Source organism: Cricetulus griseus, assembly GCF_003668045.3.
Source record: "Cricetulus griseus strain 17A/GY chromosome 1 unlocalized genomic scaffold, alternate assembly CriGri-PICRH-1.0 chr1_1, whole genome shotgun sequence".
Lineage (NCBI taxonomy): Eukaryota > Metazoa > Chordata > Mammalia > Rodentia > Cricetidae > Cricetulus > Cricetulus griseus.
In genome coordinates, this window is record NW_023276807.1 from 1769327 (window position 1) to 1787836 (window position 18510).

At 41.0% G+C, this 18510-nt stretch overlaps 1 protein-coding gene across 5 annotated transcripts in view; it reads left to right on the forward strand.

The window, feature by feature from the left end:
• The window catches only part of Mcu (mitochondrial calcium uniporter), a 164803-nt gene that overhangs the window by 104514 nt on the left and 41779 nt on the right, over nt 1-18510 (forward strand). The window contains exon 1 of one of the 5 annotated variants that reach the window (XM_035452217.1): nt 8280-8351. The exons of the other annotated variants lie outside the window; for them this stretch is intronic. Within the exon in view, the coding sequence (XP_035308108.1) occupies nt 8295-8351 (57 nt within the window). The 5' untranslated portion in view covers nt 8280-8294. Of the gene's footprint in view, nt 1-8279; nt 8352-18510 lie in introns of those variants that run through there. 5 annotated transcript variants of the gene reach the window in all.

Sequence of the window (18510 nt, forward strand, 5' to 3'; positions counted from 1 at the left end):
AGCGAAGACGTTAAAATACTTTAAACATAGCTGGGTAGGGTGATGCACACCTATAATCCCAGCACTTGGGCTACATAGTTCATTTCAGGCCAACCTCAACTACAAGCCCCTGTCTCAAAACTAACAACAAACAAAGCTTTTAAGTAAACATTCTATAAACTCTCCCTGGGTAGATATGAACAAACACTTACCCTAGAGAGAATACCAAAGAGATGCAATTACCTAAGTGTAGCTTGGGAAACCAGTGAGTTCAGTTGTGGTTATTTCCAGGGGTGTGAGCATCTCACTGACTGCCACACTGCAAAGAGGAAGTCTCCTGTCCTTCAGTCATTACTTGTATATCCCCAGGTCCCCTGGCTGCCTCATGAGCTCCTCATGACTCATGTCTCCCTTCCACCAGGAATGTTAGTGATCTCAATCTTGTGAGGGTCTTGTGTTAGTGGTTATAACTGCTCTAGTTCCAAGACAACCGTTGCCATGCACAGAAGATAGTGTCCCACAAAAACAAAACAAAACAAAAAAAAACTTTAAAAATAGCATGGGGGGTTAGTCAGTTATACAGTGGTCACTGCGGCACAGAGGGACTTCCTTTGCCTTTCTGGGGTCAGTGACTAAAGGCCCTTCTTTTGTAGCTTGCTGGTGTGTTTTAAAACAGCTCACACAGAATGGCGAGAGCAAAGCTATAACGTAGTGAGGTCACTGAACTTAATGGCCAAAGAGCTCTTTGGGCAGCCAGGAAAACTGGCATGTTTATATACATGTGAGGAGGAATGGAAACATAATGTCATTGCTTAAATAGTTACAACCTAATTACTAATAAAAAGTGGTATGCAACCAACTTACTGCTGATACATTTTCTTTTCTATTTCATTACTGTTGACTTTATAATTACTTATTGTTACTTAATAAGGTCAATGTTGTCTTATTCCTCCCCTGTCGCACATCCTAAAATCACTGAGGTGTCCTAGAGAATAGTCTCTGGCTACTTCTGCCGTTGCTTCTGCTGCTCATTCCATAATTCCTATTGCATCAAACACAGGGTCTCTATTCAAAGCAAATGCCTCTTGAATAGCCATTCCAGGCAGAGTAAGTACTATGGCTAAGTTTCCTCTGGGGTGAGGGGGTAGGCGCTCCTGTTTCTTCCCTTTGTGTCTGGAACTGTTGACACGATACTTTAGCCCTACACAATTCAACCATGTGCATCCTTTGCTTGCAGAGTACCAGTCTGGCTTTATTGAACTCACCAACTCCCACTCTCTTTTTTCTTTCTTTTGTCTAGTTCTAGGGGTTGAATCTAGAGCCTCGTTTACATTAGACACCCCTGAGCTGTATTCTAAAGCCTACCCTTCCTTTAAGCTGTATTTGTGACTACGTTGCCCAGACTGGCCTTGAGCTCAGCCTATAGCATGGGTGGACCTTGAGCTTGCAAGGTCCTATGCTATGTCCAAGTGCTCTGTCTCAGCGTGCACCACCAGGCCCAGCTTCTTACCACATTCTTATTAGAATTCCAAGTATGTCTGCTTGCTACACAAAACTGTATCTAAGGGTGTGAATGCATTCTTTAGACTTTGCTTGCAGCAACCCCTCCTTGAGTATAGAATTATTAGTGTTTTGAATATGAATGTTATTAAATGGTGACTGTAAATGATTATTAGAAGAATATAATGCTGTTTCTGTTTTCAAAAGACACATAGATCAACAGGTATCAGTAAAAGCTGGAAATATTTCATATTGCTAAAGTGATAATGATACATTAGTAGAAACTTTAATGGATTTCAGTGACCCAGGTGGCTCAGATTTTTGTCCAAAGAAAATGAACATTTAATGGGTAGCCTGGCATGTACTGTAACACCTTAACAAAATGAAATCTGGTACTGACTAAACTCCAGATGTGGAGAATATTTAGACTAGAATTATTCTTTTAAAATTTGTAAAATGGAGAGAGGCTGTTTGAAAATATGCAAAGTTGACAAGTGTTCAGTTTCCCCCCTTGGAATGGAATTAGACAATGGGGAAATAATAGGGAGTGTGGAAGGCATTGGCTGCTTGTAATTAAACCAGTGTTCTGGCTGTGATGGATTTGCAAAATCTGACTTGGAACAAAAAGTTCCTGTGGGCCAGTGTTCTTTTCTGTGATTCTTCAGATTTTCATGGACTTCAAGGTGAATTAGTGGGAGGGGTTAGGCCACATGTGAACAAGCCATGAGTGCTCTGTAGTGTTCATAATGTATATGATGCTAATTTCTCTATGAATATAAAGAAGCAAATACTATTCTGAGAAGCCACTGACATTCCTCATCCTTCTTGACTTCCATGATTTCTAGTTTGAAAATTTAAACACCCTTAACAAGCCCTGATTAAAAGTGGCCAGCTTTTACTTACTGCAATTGTTAGTGAAAAATCAATTATTGCATTATTTAGTAGTATTGGATCTAAAGAGGGAGAAGATAATATTCTGGCCATCCTCAAAGACCTTGTGTTGTCAAAACATAACATAAAATAGCAGCGACTCCAGGGTACTGTCTTAGCGTCAGTCAGTGACACTAAACCTAATACCCCTCGATGTGCACTGGAAAGAAAAGTTACTTCTAACGTTTAATGGTCTTAATCCTCCTTTTATACAAATGTTAATCATCATGTAAACAGACTCCATTTTTAACTTTATTATTTTAACTTTATTATCTTCCTAGAATGTTCTCTGCCATTGGACATGCTGAACATATTAAAAATGCTGGATATTGGATTACATATAAAATTTTCAGAGAAGTAGTCCATCGAGTTCATGAAGCTGGGGTGGTGGCTAACCTCTCAAGTCAGTGCAGAAAGGGAGTTAGGTCATCTTTGCCTTGGCTATGAACAGCTGGAAGGACGAGCTACATGGAGCAAATAGCTTTTATGGCAAGTGTACACTTTGAGGAGAAGGGAAATAGTGATGGAGACTGGAGAGAGATGTCATTAGCCTCCCACACAGGCCTTTGTGTCTTTCATGTATTTGAAGCTGCATTGTATGTTTGCATTTTGCTTACCATCACATAGGCACTGGGGACAAGCACTTTCTTGTAGAAACATTCAAGGCCACACTATCAGAGGCTGCCGGGACTCAGTGAACTCCCTGAACAATGCTACCAGCAAATAGTCCAGCATGGTAGTCATAATTCTACCAGACTCACATAGTGGAAATATGTGAGTCTGTATTGCCTTGCTCTCCTCTGGTCAGGTGTTTATGGTCCAAGCATGTCCCCAAGTTGAAGAACCTGATTTTGAGGCACAGAGTTTAAGTAAGAATTCAGACCTATGCCCACACTTGGCTCATGCACAATTAAGACAAACTATTAGTCTTTTAATTATTTGTTGCTATTCCTATTTCTTACGTTCCTTTTTACGCCAACATACTCAATACTCATAGCTAATAATGTCAGATGCCAGCACCCCCTGCCTTTGAAATGGGTGTCAAAGGCGGCCCGCCAAGAAGCTACAATACTGGAAAGTTACCACGTTAGTTAGTTCTTTCATGGTAGCAACTTGTCTACCTTGACACTTTTGGGTTTTTAACGGGAACTTTCCTTCCTAAGTTTTTATTTTGAAAAAAAAAAAATTCACATTGGCAAAAAAAAAATCATGTGAATTTTTTCTCAAAATAATATATATATTTTTTTGGATGTGATAGACATCCAAGTTCTTTTGCCTGTGTGCACTTGTTAATGTTTGCCGGTGCATCTAGTCTGTCTGCCCCCGCCCCCAGCCTTCTGAGAGATGTCATTGCCATTTCATCCACAAAACATTCAGTGTCTTAAGAAGGACATTTCTCTACAGAACCAGGCAGCCTGCTGGAAAAGCAAGTGAGACAGAGTTGTTGGCCCATGGAAAGTGTTTTTTTATGGCTTGCCTAAATGAGGAACACATTTCTTCCTTGCTGACAAGACTGAGGAGGAAATGTGTGCCACTTAGTCTGTGACAGTGAGTAGTATGTATTTATGACAGGGTGGGGAGCGAAAGCTGTGCCTGAAGTAGGCAGTGTTCATCAGTGGTAATGTGTCAACAAATGGTCCATTTACTTTCCATTATGCTTCAAAATTTTTTTTAATCTGTACTGTGTAGGTGTATAATGCATTCTTGCATTGTGTGTGTATGTGTGTGTGTGTGTGTGTGTGGTTTGTGCATACCGCATCACACATGTGGAGGTCAGAAGATAACAGTAAGCAGCTGGCTCTCCCTCCACCATGGGTTCTGGGTCTTGAACTTAAGTCTTTAGGTGTGATGACAAGTGTCTTTATCTGCTGAGCTATCTCACTGGCCCTATGCTTTATGATTTTGTTCCTGTAACTTCTAACATTCCGGAGGATTTTTGTCTATAAAGCATAAGAGATTATATGCCACATGTCACAGGATCTGTTTAATTTTTAATCCTTCCTTTTCCTGATTCTCCTATTAGACAAACCTCACTCACAGTCTGCCTATCTTAATTTATGGACAGAAATATAATTTTTGGCTGTCTCTTTTTTTGGACCTTGTGCTTGTAGCTACCAGACAGCTGTTTGGGTGACTTGTCACATTTGTCATGGTTGCTCCAGCCTTCCTTTGAAAAAGAAGCTTAACAGCAGTTGCTGTATTGTGGGAAATGATCCAGTAGACAACCTTCTGGACTCTTCATCCATCCAGATGGAATTTCTTAGTGGGCTACAACATGATGGTAGTGGGGTTTAAGTCAATAGCTATTTCCTACCATGTCCCCCATGTACTCTTTCGTGGATTTCCCCCCCAAATGGTGACATGATACTAGTCTTGGCAATCAGCCCTCTCAATCAGTACTGACACATGAACTTGGCCTCCAAACATCAATTCTATTTCTAGAGTCCATTATCTCTAACATTGCCCCCCTTTCAGTTAGCTTTCTATCTCCTGATTGTTGCCATCTATGAGAAGAGGCATGTTCCTAAACTGTTGGAAACAGACTAGAAAGGGAGCAAAGATCTATGATAAAGTTCATAGGTCTTAAGGCTTTTTGACACTAAACATTTGGATCCCAAAAGCTGCATGAGATACAAAGATTGACATTTTTCTAATGGAGTGTTCTCTTTATATAAAATGTAGTGAAGTAGTTGGCTAATTTTAAATTTCATCTGGTGTTTAAATATTATGAATTGTAAACGTTTTCAATAATGCGTGTTTCTTCTAAAAGGCTGGATTAATCTAAGCATGGTAATGAATACTTGTAATTCAGCACCAGAGGGGCTGAGGAGGGAGATTGGATGTTCAAGGCCAGCCTGGGCTGCACAGTAAGATCCTTTTCCAATTCAGATTGGAAAAACCAGTCTTCTGATCTTTACATCCTGTACTAACCTTAGTAAGATCAATGTGCACGTCTGGATTCTTAACATAAAAGGAAGCAAGCATGGGGCTGGGGAGATGTCTCAGTAGGTAAGAGTATTTCCTGCACAAACATTAAGGACCTGGGTTCAGATCTCTAGCATTCATATCATAAAAAACCTCAGTGGCTGGAGAGATGGCTAAATGGTTAAGAGCACTTGCTGCTCTTGAAGATGACCTGGGTTCAGTTCCCAGCACCCACATCAGAAGTCTCACAACCACTGTAACTCTCGTTCCTGGGGATCCAGTGTCCTCTTCTGGCCTCTGGGCACCTGTACACAGATGGGGTACATACATATGCTCAAGGCACATATAATCTGTTAAAGGTATGAGTAACATCACACCTGTAACTCTAACATGGGGAAGAAGAGCATAGGGACTGGAGGAACACAGGGCTTGCTAGCTGCCAGCCTGCCAAAATACTTCAGGATCAGTGAGAGACTTTGTCGCAGTGCATGAGACAGAGTGGTAGAGGGTCCTCTTCTGGCCTACACACACACACACACACACACACACACACACACACACAATATATACCTATACATGCACACACATGCATACAACATGCACACACAGGAAAGGAAACAAACATGCCTTTCTGCTTTTCACTCTGAGGGGCAATGTATTATAGTCGGGATATTTTTCACAACAGCTTATTAAAGAAAAGCTTTGCTGAGACTGAATAATTCTCAAGTCAGCCAAGAAACAGCTAAGCTCTTTAACTGTCTTTCTTACACACAAAGCCAACATTCATTCATCTGCTATTAAAAGCCCATGGTAATACCACATCCAACTTCTGTAGAATTCTTCCTTTTTCAAGTACACATGGAATATTTTCTGATATTGACCTCAGGTTGGGCCATAAAGCAAATGTTAATCAACTCCAAAGGACTGAAGTCATATAGCATTTTCTGTAGCCACAGAGGAAATCACTAGCTGGGGCAATGAATCATTTTCTCCAGGAAATCTTCCAATATTTGAAATGTGTATCAAAGGAGAACTAATAACCACACTGGGAAATTAAAAGTACACCTAGTTTCCCAGTATTAAAAACAGAAGAGAGAGTTATCAGTACAGATCCTACAGCCACTGAGAGGGTAGCTCAGGATGCTGCCAAGCAGCAAGGCATGAAGCCTTGGGTTTGGTACCCAGCACTGGAAAATAAAATTGGTTAGAATAAATTTATAATGTATTGCCAATAAGCTTGACTTACAAAACTAATATTGAACTTTAAAAACGCAAGCCTGATTTTAAGAACCGTCAAAAGATCAGAACAGGTATTTTTCCTATAAAGATGGCTACTACAGGCTTGGAATGATGCAGAGAGGGAAATGAGACCCACAGTGAGGTACCCATTCACGTCTGCTAAGGAAGATACCCTAAGAAAGATGAGTAATGAGAAGTATCAATGAGGATGTAGGGAAGTTGGGACCCTCACTGTTGGTGGGAATGTGAAGTAGCACAGCACAGACACTTGCACATGAACGTTCATGGCAGCATTATTCCTAATATCCAGAAAGCAAAACCAACCCCATCGTCCACCCACTGACAAAAGAATCCCGTTAATTGGCGTTGAAAAGAATGAAGTACAGGCACATGGTGTCATGTAGTTCTGTCTTGAAGATATTGTGCTGCTAAATAAAAGCCACTCAGAAAAAAAAGACCACATCTTGTGTCACTCGGCTTATGTGAAATGTCAGAAACAGGCAAATCCATGAAGACAGAAAGTAGGTTAAGGGCTAGGGGTAGACAGGAGCAGGAAATGGTGTCTAGTGGATGTCAGGTTGTGTGGATGATGGGAAGGTCCTAATACTGACTGGGGTAGAGGTTACACAACACTAGGTATGTGCTAAGGCCATCGTATTAGACACAGGTTTTGAGAAAGACTCTCATTACGTACTTCAGGCTGGCCTCAAACTCATTATGTAGCCTGGCTTGTTTGCCTTGAACTTGTTCTCTTGCCTTAGCCTCCCAAGTGCTGGGACTTCAGGCATGTGCCACCTGTAAAGTAGATGCATTATATGGTGTGGTAATTCTATCTAAATAATGCTGTTACTGGTAGGGGGAAAGAAAGTCCCTCCCCAGGAAAAAAACAATGCCAAGACAAACACACATACACATATACACATGGGGCCCTGAAAAAAGGGCTTACATCCCAATATATTAGTAATTTTTATATGAAACAAAAAAGGGGGGAACATAGTAACAAAATGAGCAAGGAGCTTGAAAGGACACCCACAGGAGATGATATGCAAATGAGTTACAAATGCATGGGAAAGATCTTAATATCGTCAGTTATTGGGGAAGAAGCACCTAGAAAATAACTACATTCCTACCCAAAAGGCCAAAATTAGCCAAGCTGACTATATCAGTCATCTAAAAACAACAACAACAACAAAAAAGGTTATGGTACTGGAGAGATGGCTCAACAGTTAAGAGCACTTACTGTTCTTTCAGAATACCCAGGTTCAATTTTCAGCACCCCTATCTGGAATTACCTCCTGTAATTCCAGCCCCAGGGATCCAATGCCTTTAGCCTCCAAGGGCTCTTCTACTCAAGTGTGCATACCCACACACAGATGCACATGCGTACACATAATTTACAATAAAAATTTTTAAAGTGAAGAGGCTGGAACTGTGTGTGCCTCTGAGTGAGAGAGGGGGAGAGAGAGAGAGAGAGAGAGAGAGAGAGAGGGAGGTGATGGTGGTGTGTGGGTGGTGTCTCAAGATAGCTGTGCTTTTCTTAGAACTCACTGTGTGGCCCCATGAACATAAGAATGTCCTGTAGTCCTGAAGTTCATTTCCTAGTTTTCTCTGAAAGAGTATGCATCATCCCGACATAAAGTGAGTGTTCACTACTGCATATTAGCCAACCTGGAGCTAGCCCAAATGTCCATTGTGGAATAGTCATCTGGTGGACTCGTGTAATGGATGCCTACGTCTGCAGCAGTAAAAGGGAGCTGCTGCTGTGCTTGCCAGCATGGGTGAGTATGGTAAAACCAATGTGGGGCAGCACACGCCAAGATAAAAATCTATAAATGCTGTCTAACCCTGTTCATAGGCCTAGGCCTTCATCAAAAAAGAGCATCTGTTTAGCATGCAAGTAGAGGGTGAAGACTCTGAAAGACAGGCAGTGCTTTAAAAAACCAGTTCAGAGATACTTTTACAATTTACAAAGGGTTGTATAATAAATACCTCTATTCTTATCACTCTTAAATATTCACATTTTGTCTAGTTTGCTTCAAATCTTTTTTTCTAACTGAGATAATGTCTTAGTTGCTTTTCCTGTTGCTGTGAAAAAATACTTCAAGAAAACAAACACAGGGAAGGAAGATTCCCTGGGGCTCATCGTTCAGGGGCCATCATGGTGCAGGGAGCGAGCTGGTCACACTGCATGTGCCATCTGGGTTTTGTCTTGGTTTTGTTTTATTGGTTTTTGTTTTGTTTTAGAGAGAGAGCACATGAAGCTGGGGATATGGAGGTGAGGAGAATCTGGTAGGAGTTGGAGGTAGGAAAGAATATGATCAAAATGCATTATATGAAAAAAATGAAGCAGCAGCAGCAGAGAGCAGTGAATGCTTGCACGCTAGCACACAGCTTGCTTTTTCCACTTTATGGAGTCCAGAAACCCCTGCCTGGGGAGTCATCCTACCCAGGGAAGATGGGTCTTCCCACGTTAATTATTATAACCAACATAATGCTTCACAGACATTCTCAGAAACTAACCTTAATGTAGATATCCCTCAGTGGGTTACTGACCATCACCTCCCAGGTGACTTTAGATTCTGTTAAGTTGACATGTAATACCATCACAGAAAAAAACTGTGCTAACTGTGCTCCCATCCCAATTTCCAGATCTTCCTCTCCAGAGTTGCCTACTGTAAAAATGATGTGCCATCTCCATAGGTCTTAATTAATATTCATCATTTTCACATATTCATAAGTTATTGTACATGTGTATGTATTTATATACCTATGAAAGATAAAATAATATGTATTTGTATATTAATTCATAGAGTACTGTGATCTACATACTTTATAACTTACATTTTTACTAATCATTGCTTTTATTCGTGCTTAAATCAATGGATAGTTTTGGTACTAAGTGAATATTATGAATCAGCATTCCTACCTGTAATTCTTGTAAAATGAAGCTGGTGGTCGGTCATGTTTGTAACAGAGTCCTTCACATGTAACCGAGCCTCTGTCCGTCTCAGATGGTGAAGCAGGGACTACAGTTGTTTGCTGAGGGATTGGTCCCCACATGATGCCTAGCCAGTCAGTGGAGAGCAGCTGGCTTCAGGCAGAATGAGCAAAGGGCCGTTGTGAGTTGGGCTTTCAGTTATATATGAAAATCATCCTAAATGTCTTTTCTGCTTGTCCCCTTTACACGACTCTGTGATGATGTGCGGGACTTTTAACAACTGCCCTTTTGTGATCACTTTAGATGACATGTAAACTATATGAAGCTTAACTCGGCAAAATAAAATAAATCCACTTAGCTAACCTCAGGAAAAAAGGAGGAAAAGTCATTGAATTCGATATGTTTTCTGAAGCTCGGGTATTTAAGTCCCTCATTAATGACAGTGTGTGTGTCCTGGTGGTGTTGCTGTGGGACAGTTGCATTGGGAAGACTGGCAGTGCATTGATTGTGTTTTTAAATACGAGTGAACGGAAAGGGGCTCTTGAAGCAGAATTACTAGCATGCTGAAACTCTGTCCTGTGGTCTTGTTCTCCTGGTGGTAGAAATCCTTTATGCTTCCGAGGCACGTGGGAGAGCAGAGAGCAATTCTCCTAGCAGCTGCTGTGTCCCTCTCGTTTCAGGCAAATAAGAAAAGCCTGTGGTTTGTTCTGTTTCTGAGTGGTAGCTGTACTCTTTTCCAATATTAGCTGAAGCCAGAGCAATAATGAAAGGCCCATCTTTTTGTTGGAAATAATATTTTTAATTTTTTTAATTTAAATTTTGTAGTGCCACACCCCCCGCCCCCACCCCCATGCATGTGTGTGGCGAGTCACAACAGTGACTTCAGGCGTCTTCTTAGTTTCCCACCACCTTATTTTTTAGACTGTCTTTGAGCCTAGCTCTCCCTATGTGTCTAAACTGGCTGGCCAGTGAGTCCCATGGATGCCTTCTCTGCCCCCTCCTCTAGCACTGGGCTTGCAGGTGTGAGCTTTTGCATGGGTCTTGGGGACCCTGGTCCATCTCTCCCACCCCATGGTTGGATATCGTTCACTTCCTTAAAGAAGCATTGCAGGAATGTGAGTTCTTAAAATGTCCTACTGATTTTTTTCCTTTCTAGTCTAGCTTTTCTCATGCTTTTAAAGGTTTACTTGTAAAAAAAAAAAAAAAAAAAGAGTAAGCCTGGCAGTGATGGCACATGCTTTTATCCAGCACTTGGGAAGCAGAGACAGGCTGATCTCTGTGAGTTCCCGGCCAACCTGGTCTACAGAGCTAGTTCCAGGACAACCAAGGCTACACAGAGAAACCCTGTCTCAAAAACCAAAACACACACACACACACACACACACACACACACACACACACACACACACACACACACAAACCAAACAAACAAACAAAAAGAATACTACAAGAAACTTATTGGAAATTTTATTTTTAGTATTCTCAAATCTAGAAAGTACACTGTGCAAGTAGTTTTATACCTCTAGATTGATATTATCAATATGTTGCTGCTTTTACTTTATTTTCTCTACCTATGTGCATTCATATGTACACATGCATGTTAGTTTTATTTTCTCTATATATGTGCATGCACATGTACACATGCATGTTACATTTTCTCTACATATGTGCATTCACATGTACACACACATACTGTTTTTTTCCCCCGGATCCTTCACTTCTAAACACTTTATGAATGCTTTTTATAAGAACACTAACATTCTCTTGCTCTTGTGCAAACTGTAAAAGCTGTTTTCATCTCTGGAACTCTTTTGTTACCTGTGTTTTTATCTGTATTCAAGAACAAAGGAAGCAGGGAGGGGATTATTAATAGCAGCCACCCACTGCCTAAGTTATTCACCACTGTGCAACTTCCAGAACTCGAGTGTGAAAATGAAAGAGGCTGAGCCCCAGTGCTGAATACATATAAAGTATCGGAGAGACGAGGCGCTGATACATTACTCAGGCCCAGTCTCTTGAGCCGTTTCTCCCAACTACATAAACCATTAAATCATTTCCCTCAACTACGTCATCGTATGTGACGTGTGTCAGGAAAGAATGCATCCCCATCTGTTTTCACAAATTCACAGCTTTCAGAGTTGCAAATTCTCACAATGTCTGCTGTAAGATCTATTCGTTTTACAGACAAGAAGTCTGGTTCATAGTCGTGGAACTAGATATGAACCAAGAATCTAGTTTTCAAGCCCTCTGTGCAGCGTTATCTCTATCATATCACTCGGCCTCTCTATGAAACTCAGTTGCTTCTGCCAGGGTCCTGATAAATGAGAGAGGTTCGGGTCTGAGAATACTGCACTATAGATAGCTACTATATGCCCTTGAATACCATTTGGGTGAGCTACAAACTTTCATGTGCATAAGAATTTCCTAGTAACCTTGTTATAATGCAGGAGGGCTGAGGTGGGATGTGGGAGTCTGCCTCTCTAGCAAGTTCCCAGATGATGCTGATGCTACAGGTGCAGGGACCAGCACAGTTTCTTACAGCCCCAGCCATCACCAAAATAGGAAAGAGTACTTTCAAAACATTACATGATACTGCACTTTATAAGATACAGAATAATGTAATTCACACCCATGTACCTACCATCAGTCTGAAATGAAGTACTTTCAGACATTCTTTGTATTTTTCTAACTTTAAGCCACTTCAGAGAGGGAAGTTTTCTCTCAATATGTTAATTTAGATGCAGCTGTCTCTCAGTGTCATTGCACCAGTGACTAGAGATTTCATAGACTTAAATGGTAATATACAGGGAACCACAGATTCCAGTTCCTTTGCCAAGTAGAACTGTCAAAAAGAGCAGCACATCACATTCTATGCTATAGTCTCAATGCAAGCATTTTTAAAACTGGGTGTGTTTATTCAGTCTAACAAATTATATTCTGCATTGGTTCACTTTTGAATTGTATATATAGTTATTAAGTACAAACGGTAGATATTGTATTCCTTATGGATTTTGTGGTTGGGTATTTTGTTGTCTAAAAATAATTAACAGTATAGTTACTAACCACCTCAATGCAACATGGACTGCAGCTGCCAAAAATAAAACAGACATTTAATATATAGGTGAAGAAATGCTCTAAATACTCCCCAAATGCCTGTAGATACCACCATTTCTTCTCATTTCTCAGAATCCCTCAGCAGTAAAATAAAACATCAGTAATATTTCCCTATGGAAAAAAGTAGAGTACAAAGCCAAAAGTTATAAAGCTTTTCAAAGAACCCGAAATATTTTTTTTAAAAAGAAGGCAGTACAATTCAATTAAATAAATATTTATGAAGTTTCTACTTTCTCCTAGCATACTAAGCGATACCCATATGTAAAGAGATTAATGCAATCTTTCGTGCTGATCCTAACCCAGAAGGGGAGTCGGTCATTGGAACAGATAAGCAGAATGCAGCACAATGAAACAAAAGGGATATGGGTGGAATCTAGGAACCGTATACAAAGGTTGTAAAGAAAAAGAACTTGGAAGATGTGATGTAGTTAAAAATAATAAAAGAAGGATTGGGGATATAGCTTAGCTGGTAAGTGTGATTGCCTAATGTGTACAAAGCCATGGCTTCAACATCTAGTGCCACAAATGACTGGTTTGGTAATGCATGTCTTAGACTCTCAGTGCTTTGAAGATGAAGGCAGGAAGATAAGAAATTCAAGGTCATCCCTAGCTACAGAGAACCTAGAATCACTGTTCAAAAAAAAAAACAAGAACTCTTTGTTCTTTTTGTTTGAGACATGGTCTCATGTAGCTCTGACTACTCTCAAGCTTACTACATAGTCAAAGCTAGCCTTGAATTCTAGAATCTCCTGCCTCTACCTCCTAAGTTCTGGGAGCATTAGCTTGAAGCCCTTTCCTGGTCTCAGCTGCAACTTGTTTTCTTTTTAAAAGAAAGAGCAGTAAGCACTCTTAGCTGCTGCCCCATCTCTCTAGCCCCTATGAACAAGTATTTTTAAGTCACTTCACTTGATTGATTTAATATCTTACTTAGAAAATTGATGTTGAAAGAGTCAACTGAAGGCCTTGCTGTGGTCCTGTTTTAGAGGTGTGAAGTTGCCTTGGGAATTAAAGGCATATATATATATATATATATATATGGGGATATATATGTGTGTGTGTGTGTAAATCATGACTTCTTTTTTGAAGTTACGATGATCTAGTGGGAGAAACACTAGTCCATATGTAATAAAGTTTAATAATCATTTTAAATAACCCAAGGATGAGTAATTTTCTGTTATTAAAGCATGATGCAGGCTTTAATATGAATAGGACCGACTTCAACTACACCAGACACTGTCTCCTTGTTAATGGGAGAACAAAATATGTCGTGCAGCTCAGCGGTAACTATTTGTTTTTGTTGCTGTCTGAAGAGATACTTCTGCAGAACCTGGACTGAGTTTACCTTACATGGATTTCAGGGTGCAGGCCCTGTGCTTTTGAAAATGTGCTATACTTCCCACTGCTTCCGTAAGAGGCGATTCCCAAGCCGGGCGTTGGTGGTGCAAGCCTTTAATCCCAGCACTCGGGAGGCAGAGGCAGGAAGATCTCTGTGAGTTTGAGACCAGCGAGTTCCAGGATGACCTCTAAAGCAATACAGAGAAACCCTATCTAGAAAGAAAGAAAGAAAGGAAGGAAGGAAGGAAGGAAGGAAGGAAGGAAGGAAAAGAAAAAGAGGCAAATCCCTTAAGGAGATGAAGTGCTGTGAGTTTCCGTTTCTGTAGACTATTAAAGTGCAAATACAAAGTGTCATTCAAGTATTGTCACTCACCTTTGAGTGAAATCATCAGCCTTGTGAAATAGTCAACAGAGGTAGCTTTGGGCACTGAAATTCTGAGTCCTATTCTTCTAATGCCAGGTTCTCCCCTTCTGTCGGCTCTCAAGCTTTGAGAACAGAGCACTTGGGTTGGTACATTGGTTGAAGGTAGTAAAAGTCTATTGCCGGTGTGATGCTTCAGTAGTTTTATTATGTCAGGAGAGAAACACAGAAAAACAATCTCTAAATCGAGGACATCGTTGTTTTGCTTTAAGCCAAGTGCAGTTGTTTTACTGTTAATTTTAGAATGTTCATAAATTCTGGAGTGTGTGTGTGCATGTTTGTGTGCGTACATGTGTGCTCACACGCACGTGTGTGTGTGTGTGTGTGTGTGTGTCTGTGTGTGTGTGTATGTGTGTGTGTGTGTGTGTGACAGAAGACAACCTTGGGTGTCATTCTTCAGGCAGCACTTTTTTTTTTTTTTTTTTTTTTTTTTTTTGAGACAGGCTTACTCCCCTGCCTGGAATTCAACAATTTGGAATAGGCTGGTCTGCAAGTCCCCAGGTTCCTCCTGTGCCTCCCTCCCCCCGGCACTGGGATAAACACATTTCACCATGTCTGGCTTTAAAAAGTGCACATATATACTTGTACATAATGTGTTGTGATTACATTCTCCCTCCTACCCTTTCTCATGCCCCTCCTCCTCCCACCATCCTGCCTCCCAACTGGCCCTGTCCTACCATTGTGATGCTCCTTGCCTCCCTTCCTCTTGTGGAGGGAAGGGTATGCAGACGGTCACAGCTGGCCATGTTCCTGATCACAGTGCTTATATTCTGTCTGGAAGACAGCACCCCACTGCTCTCCTCCCCGTCCTTCAGTCCCCACAGGCCTTCTACCCTTCTTCCTTCATGTTCCTTGGGCTTTGGAGTCAATGACAAATGTCCCATTCTGTTTGAGGTCAAGCACTGCGGCTTAAAAACAAAAACAATAACAAAATGGGTCCTAGTGCCTTTACTTTGGTTCTGAAGCTCAAACTCAGGTTAAGACCTTGGGAGGCAAAGCACTTTGTCCCCTGAATTCACACACACACACACACACACACACACACACACACACACACACACACCCCTCTCTGATCTTGAAAACCATGTTTTTGAGACAATATTGAAAGAATCGGTTTTCGTTAGCATCATGGGTTATACTCACGGATGGTGTATCAGGGACATAGACTTTGAGAGGTCTAGACTTGTGACACAGTAAAGCTTTTCCTGACCGAGTTTCAGCTCTGGACAAAAGCTCTTTGGCACCACTAAGGCAGTGTACTGTGCTGTAGTTATCAGGTATCTGTTTCCCAGTGAAGTTAGACTCAGTCCTTTCTCACAGGGAGCTGTGCTGGGAATTAAACTAATCCCACCGCCTCCTCTCCCCTCCTTTTCTCCTCCCTCCATCCCCTTCCTGTCTAATTGGCTGTGACTATTTGGGGCACCTTGTTTAGACTCCTAGTGTCTTCTTGACTGGCAAGTCTGCTCTTCTGACTGTGAAAGGTAAATGTAGGGAAAGTTAATGTATGTTAGCAATAAGGGATCCAAAAGTAAGCATTAAGTTGGATTGAATAATTGAATCTGAGAACATTATGTATCTTTTTAATGCTGAAAGTTTTAACGGGCTTGAGTCCTATGACTTGGAGAAATAATGTCACAGTTGATGCTGCTGGGCATTCTTCTTCCAGGGTAAAGGGTAAAGGGTAAAGGTAACCCGTTACAGCACGGCGGCAGCACAGGAGGCAGGTGAGCCATATACAATCCTTATATTAATTACAAACCTCTGCTCTTCTTTGATATGCACAGGTTATTTATCAAAAATGTGAACTGCCCTTTACTAAAAATAAAAACTTAAATTTTCTTTCAAGGGTCTGTGTCTCTTTAGTGGGCATTAACACTGCTGAGACTTGTCCCTCCTCTGGGTACTTTTTTATACCTTCTAAGTACTCCCTTTGCCTTGACTTTGTTCTCTGCATATAAAATCTAAATACATGAATACTATGTACTGTTTACCAAGCTAAAATTTCTTTCTTTTCTAAAAGACACTTTTTGTTTGTTTGGTTGGTTAGTTGGTTAGTTTGCCAAGGTTTGTTTTGTTTGCAGATCTGAGAATCAAAACCGGGGCTTGTGCATCCTAAGCTTGCACTCTTCCACACCCCTAACAAGCTAATGTTTTGTTCTGGGACTTGTTTTTGAGGCAGAATCTCAGGTAGTCCACGCTAACCCTGAACTCCTGCTCAATCTCCCCACAAATTTCTTGATGTATTGTTTTAAATGTTAGCACCAGCCAAATATTTATTAAATGCTTGCTGCTTTAGAAGAAAGAAAAAAAACTAAAAAAGCTTACTATTTTCTTGTGACATAACAAGAATAAAGAGATAGAGCACAGGTTTCTCTAATTTTGGGGGGGGACACGGGATTGGGGGGCCTAGCAACATCCATTATCCATTTCCTAGTTGTTTTTGCTTCGCTTGTTTTTGCTCTGTATTGCTACCATATTTCAAGGAGAAATGGCTAGAACAAAACCATTTTTATTTATGTTAGCCTCATTGGACTGTAAACCACGAGACAGCTTAAAGAAAAATAAGGACCTGTATGTGTGGCAGGACTGTTTAATAAATAAGAACCTGAGTGTGGTGGCTGTAAGTCATTTGGGAGGCTGAGGAAGAAGATGGCTTATGTCTAGGAGTTTGAGGCCAGCTTATGCAACACAGTGCATGCCTGCCGCTGAATACATTTTTCAGTTGTGATTGTCAGTACCACTCTAGAAGTGGTATGGAAACTTATCCCAACACCATATAAGCTTTGTTTGTTTATAGCAAGGGTCAGCTAAGATTTTCTTAAAGGGCTGAACTGTAGATGTTTTAGATTTCTGAGACCCTGTGGTTTCTGTTGCAATTACTCAGCTATCTCACCACTACCCAGCTGCTGAATTTTGTTGTTTAGAGGGAGTGTAGATTAAAGCTGTGGGTATGAGAGAGCCCAACTGTGTTCCAATAAAACTCGAAAAAAAGAGGTTGCTGGCCTGCCAACTTGTGGTCTGTGCATCTAACAGAAGTCAGTCATGTACTGATTGATGACCTACCCCCCAAAAAAAATAATAATTGCTAAAGATAACTTGTAAAATCATAGAGCCTATCTAGTTCTTACAGTGTTCCAGCAAATGTTGTCTGGACTATTTTCAGGTGAAGTGTTTTGATAGTTTGGATGTCTTTTAAGATGTTCAGGGGGAGAGAGGGAGGCATGATAGTGCATGCCTATAATCCCAACATTTGGGAGCAAGGGAGAAAGGCAAGAGGATCAGGAGTTCAGCATCATTCTTGACCACATAGCAAGTTTCTGGCCAGCTTTGACTATATGGGACTGTATTTCATAAACATCATACAAGAGACAGAAACAGAAGAGGGGGTCTGGGAGGGAAAGAAAGGGGGAGAGACTGGCAGACTCTGGGGTAAGAAGAAAGCAAATAAGGTCGGTCTAGATAGACTGAGTTTGATAAAATATTGATAACTAATGAAATAAGTGATGGGACATGGGATTTTCTTCCCACTTTGTTCTCTATTGCTGTATGTCTGCAGATGGCTACATTGAAGGTCACTGCGTAACTGCAATGGGACCTTAAATGCAACAGTTCCTCCCTTTTCTTCTCACACCATAGACTAGAAGGTAGAGTAAGAAAGCAAGTTTAAAGTTTCATCTTCAACACAACCAGGGAGAGTCTCATAGCACTGTGTTTGAATGTGGTGAAGGTTGAACAGGTGTCTCATAGCACATTAAAAAGATGGCCGCTGGACCTGGCAAAGGTTGAACAGGTGTATGGAAAGTCCTCAGAGGCAACACCTGTGACTCAGAGCCCCAGCAAAGCCAGGCAAACACGGTTCTCCAGAGTTCGTGGCTGGCCTCAGACTCCCCAAAAGCAGCATTCAGTACTTTACCAGGTCCTCCAGGAAAGATTAGTTTAGTAATTAATATTTCAGGCTTCAGAAAATTCAGTCCTCAGGAGCTCTTCTCCAGGAAGAAGCTTGGTCATCGAAGCAATGAAAGCAGAAACGGTAGCCACAGAATTGTCAGGGAGCATGGAGCCCATTATCTACAGAATTAAGATGAAAACAAATGCAGAATTTATATTCACAGAGGATAATCTGCATCTT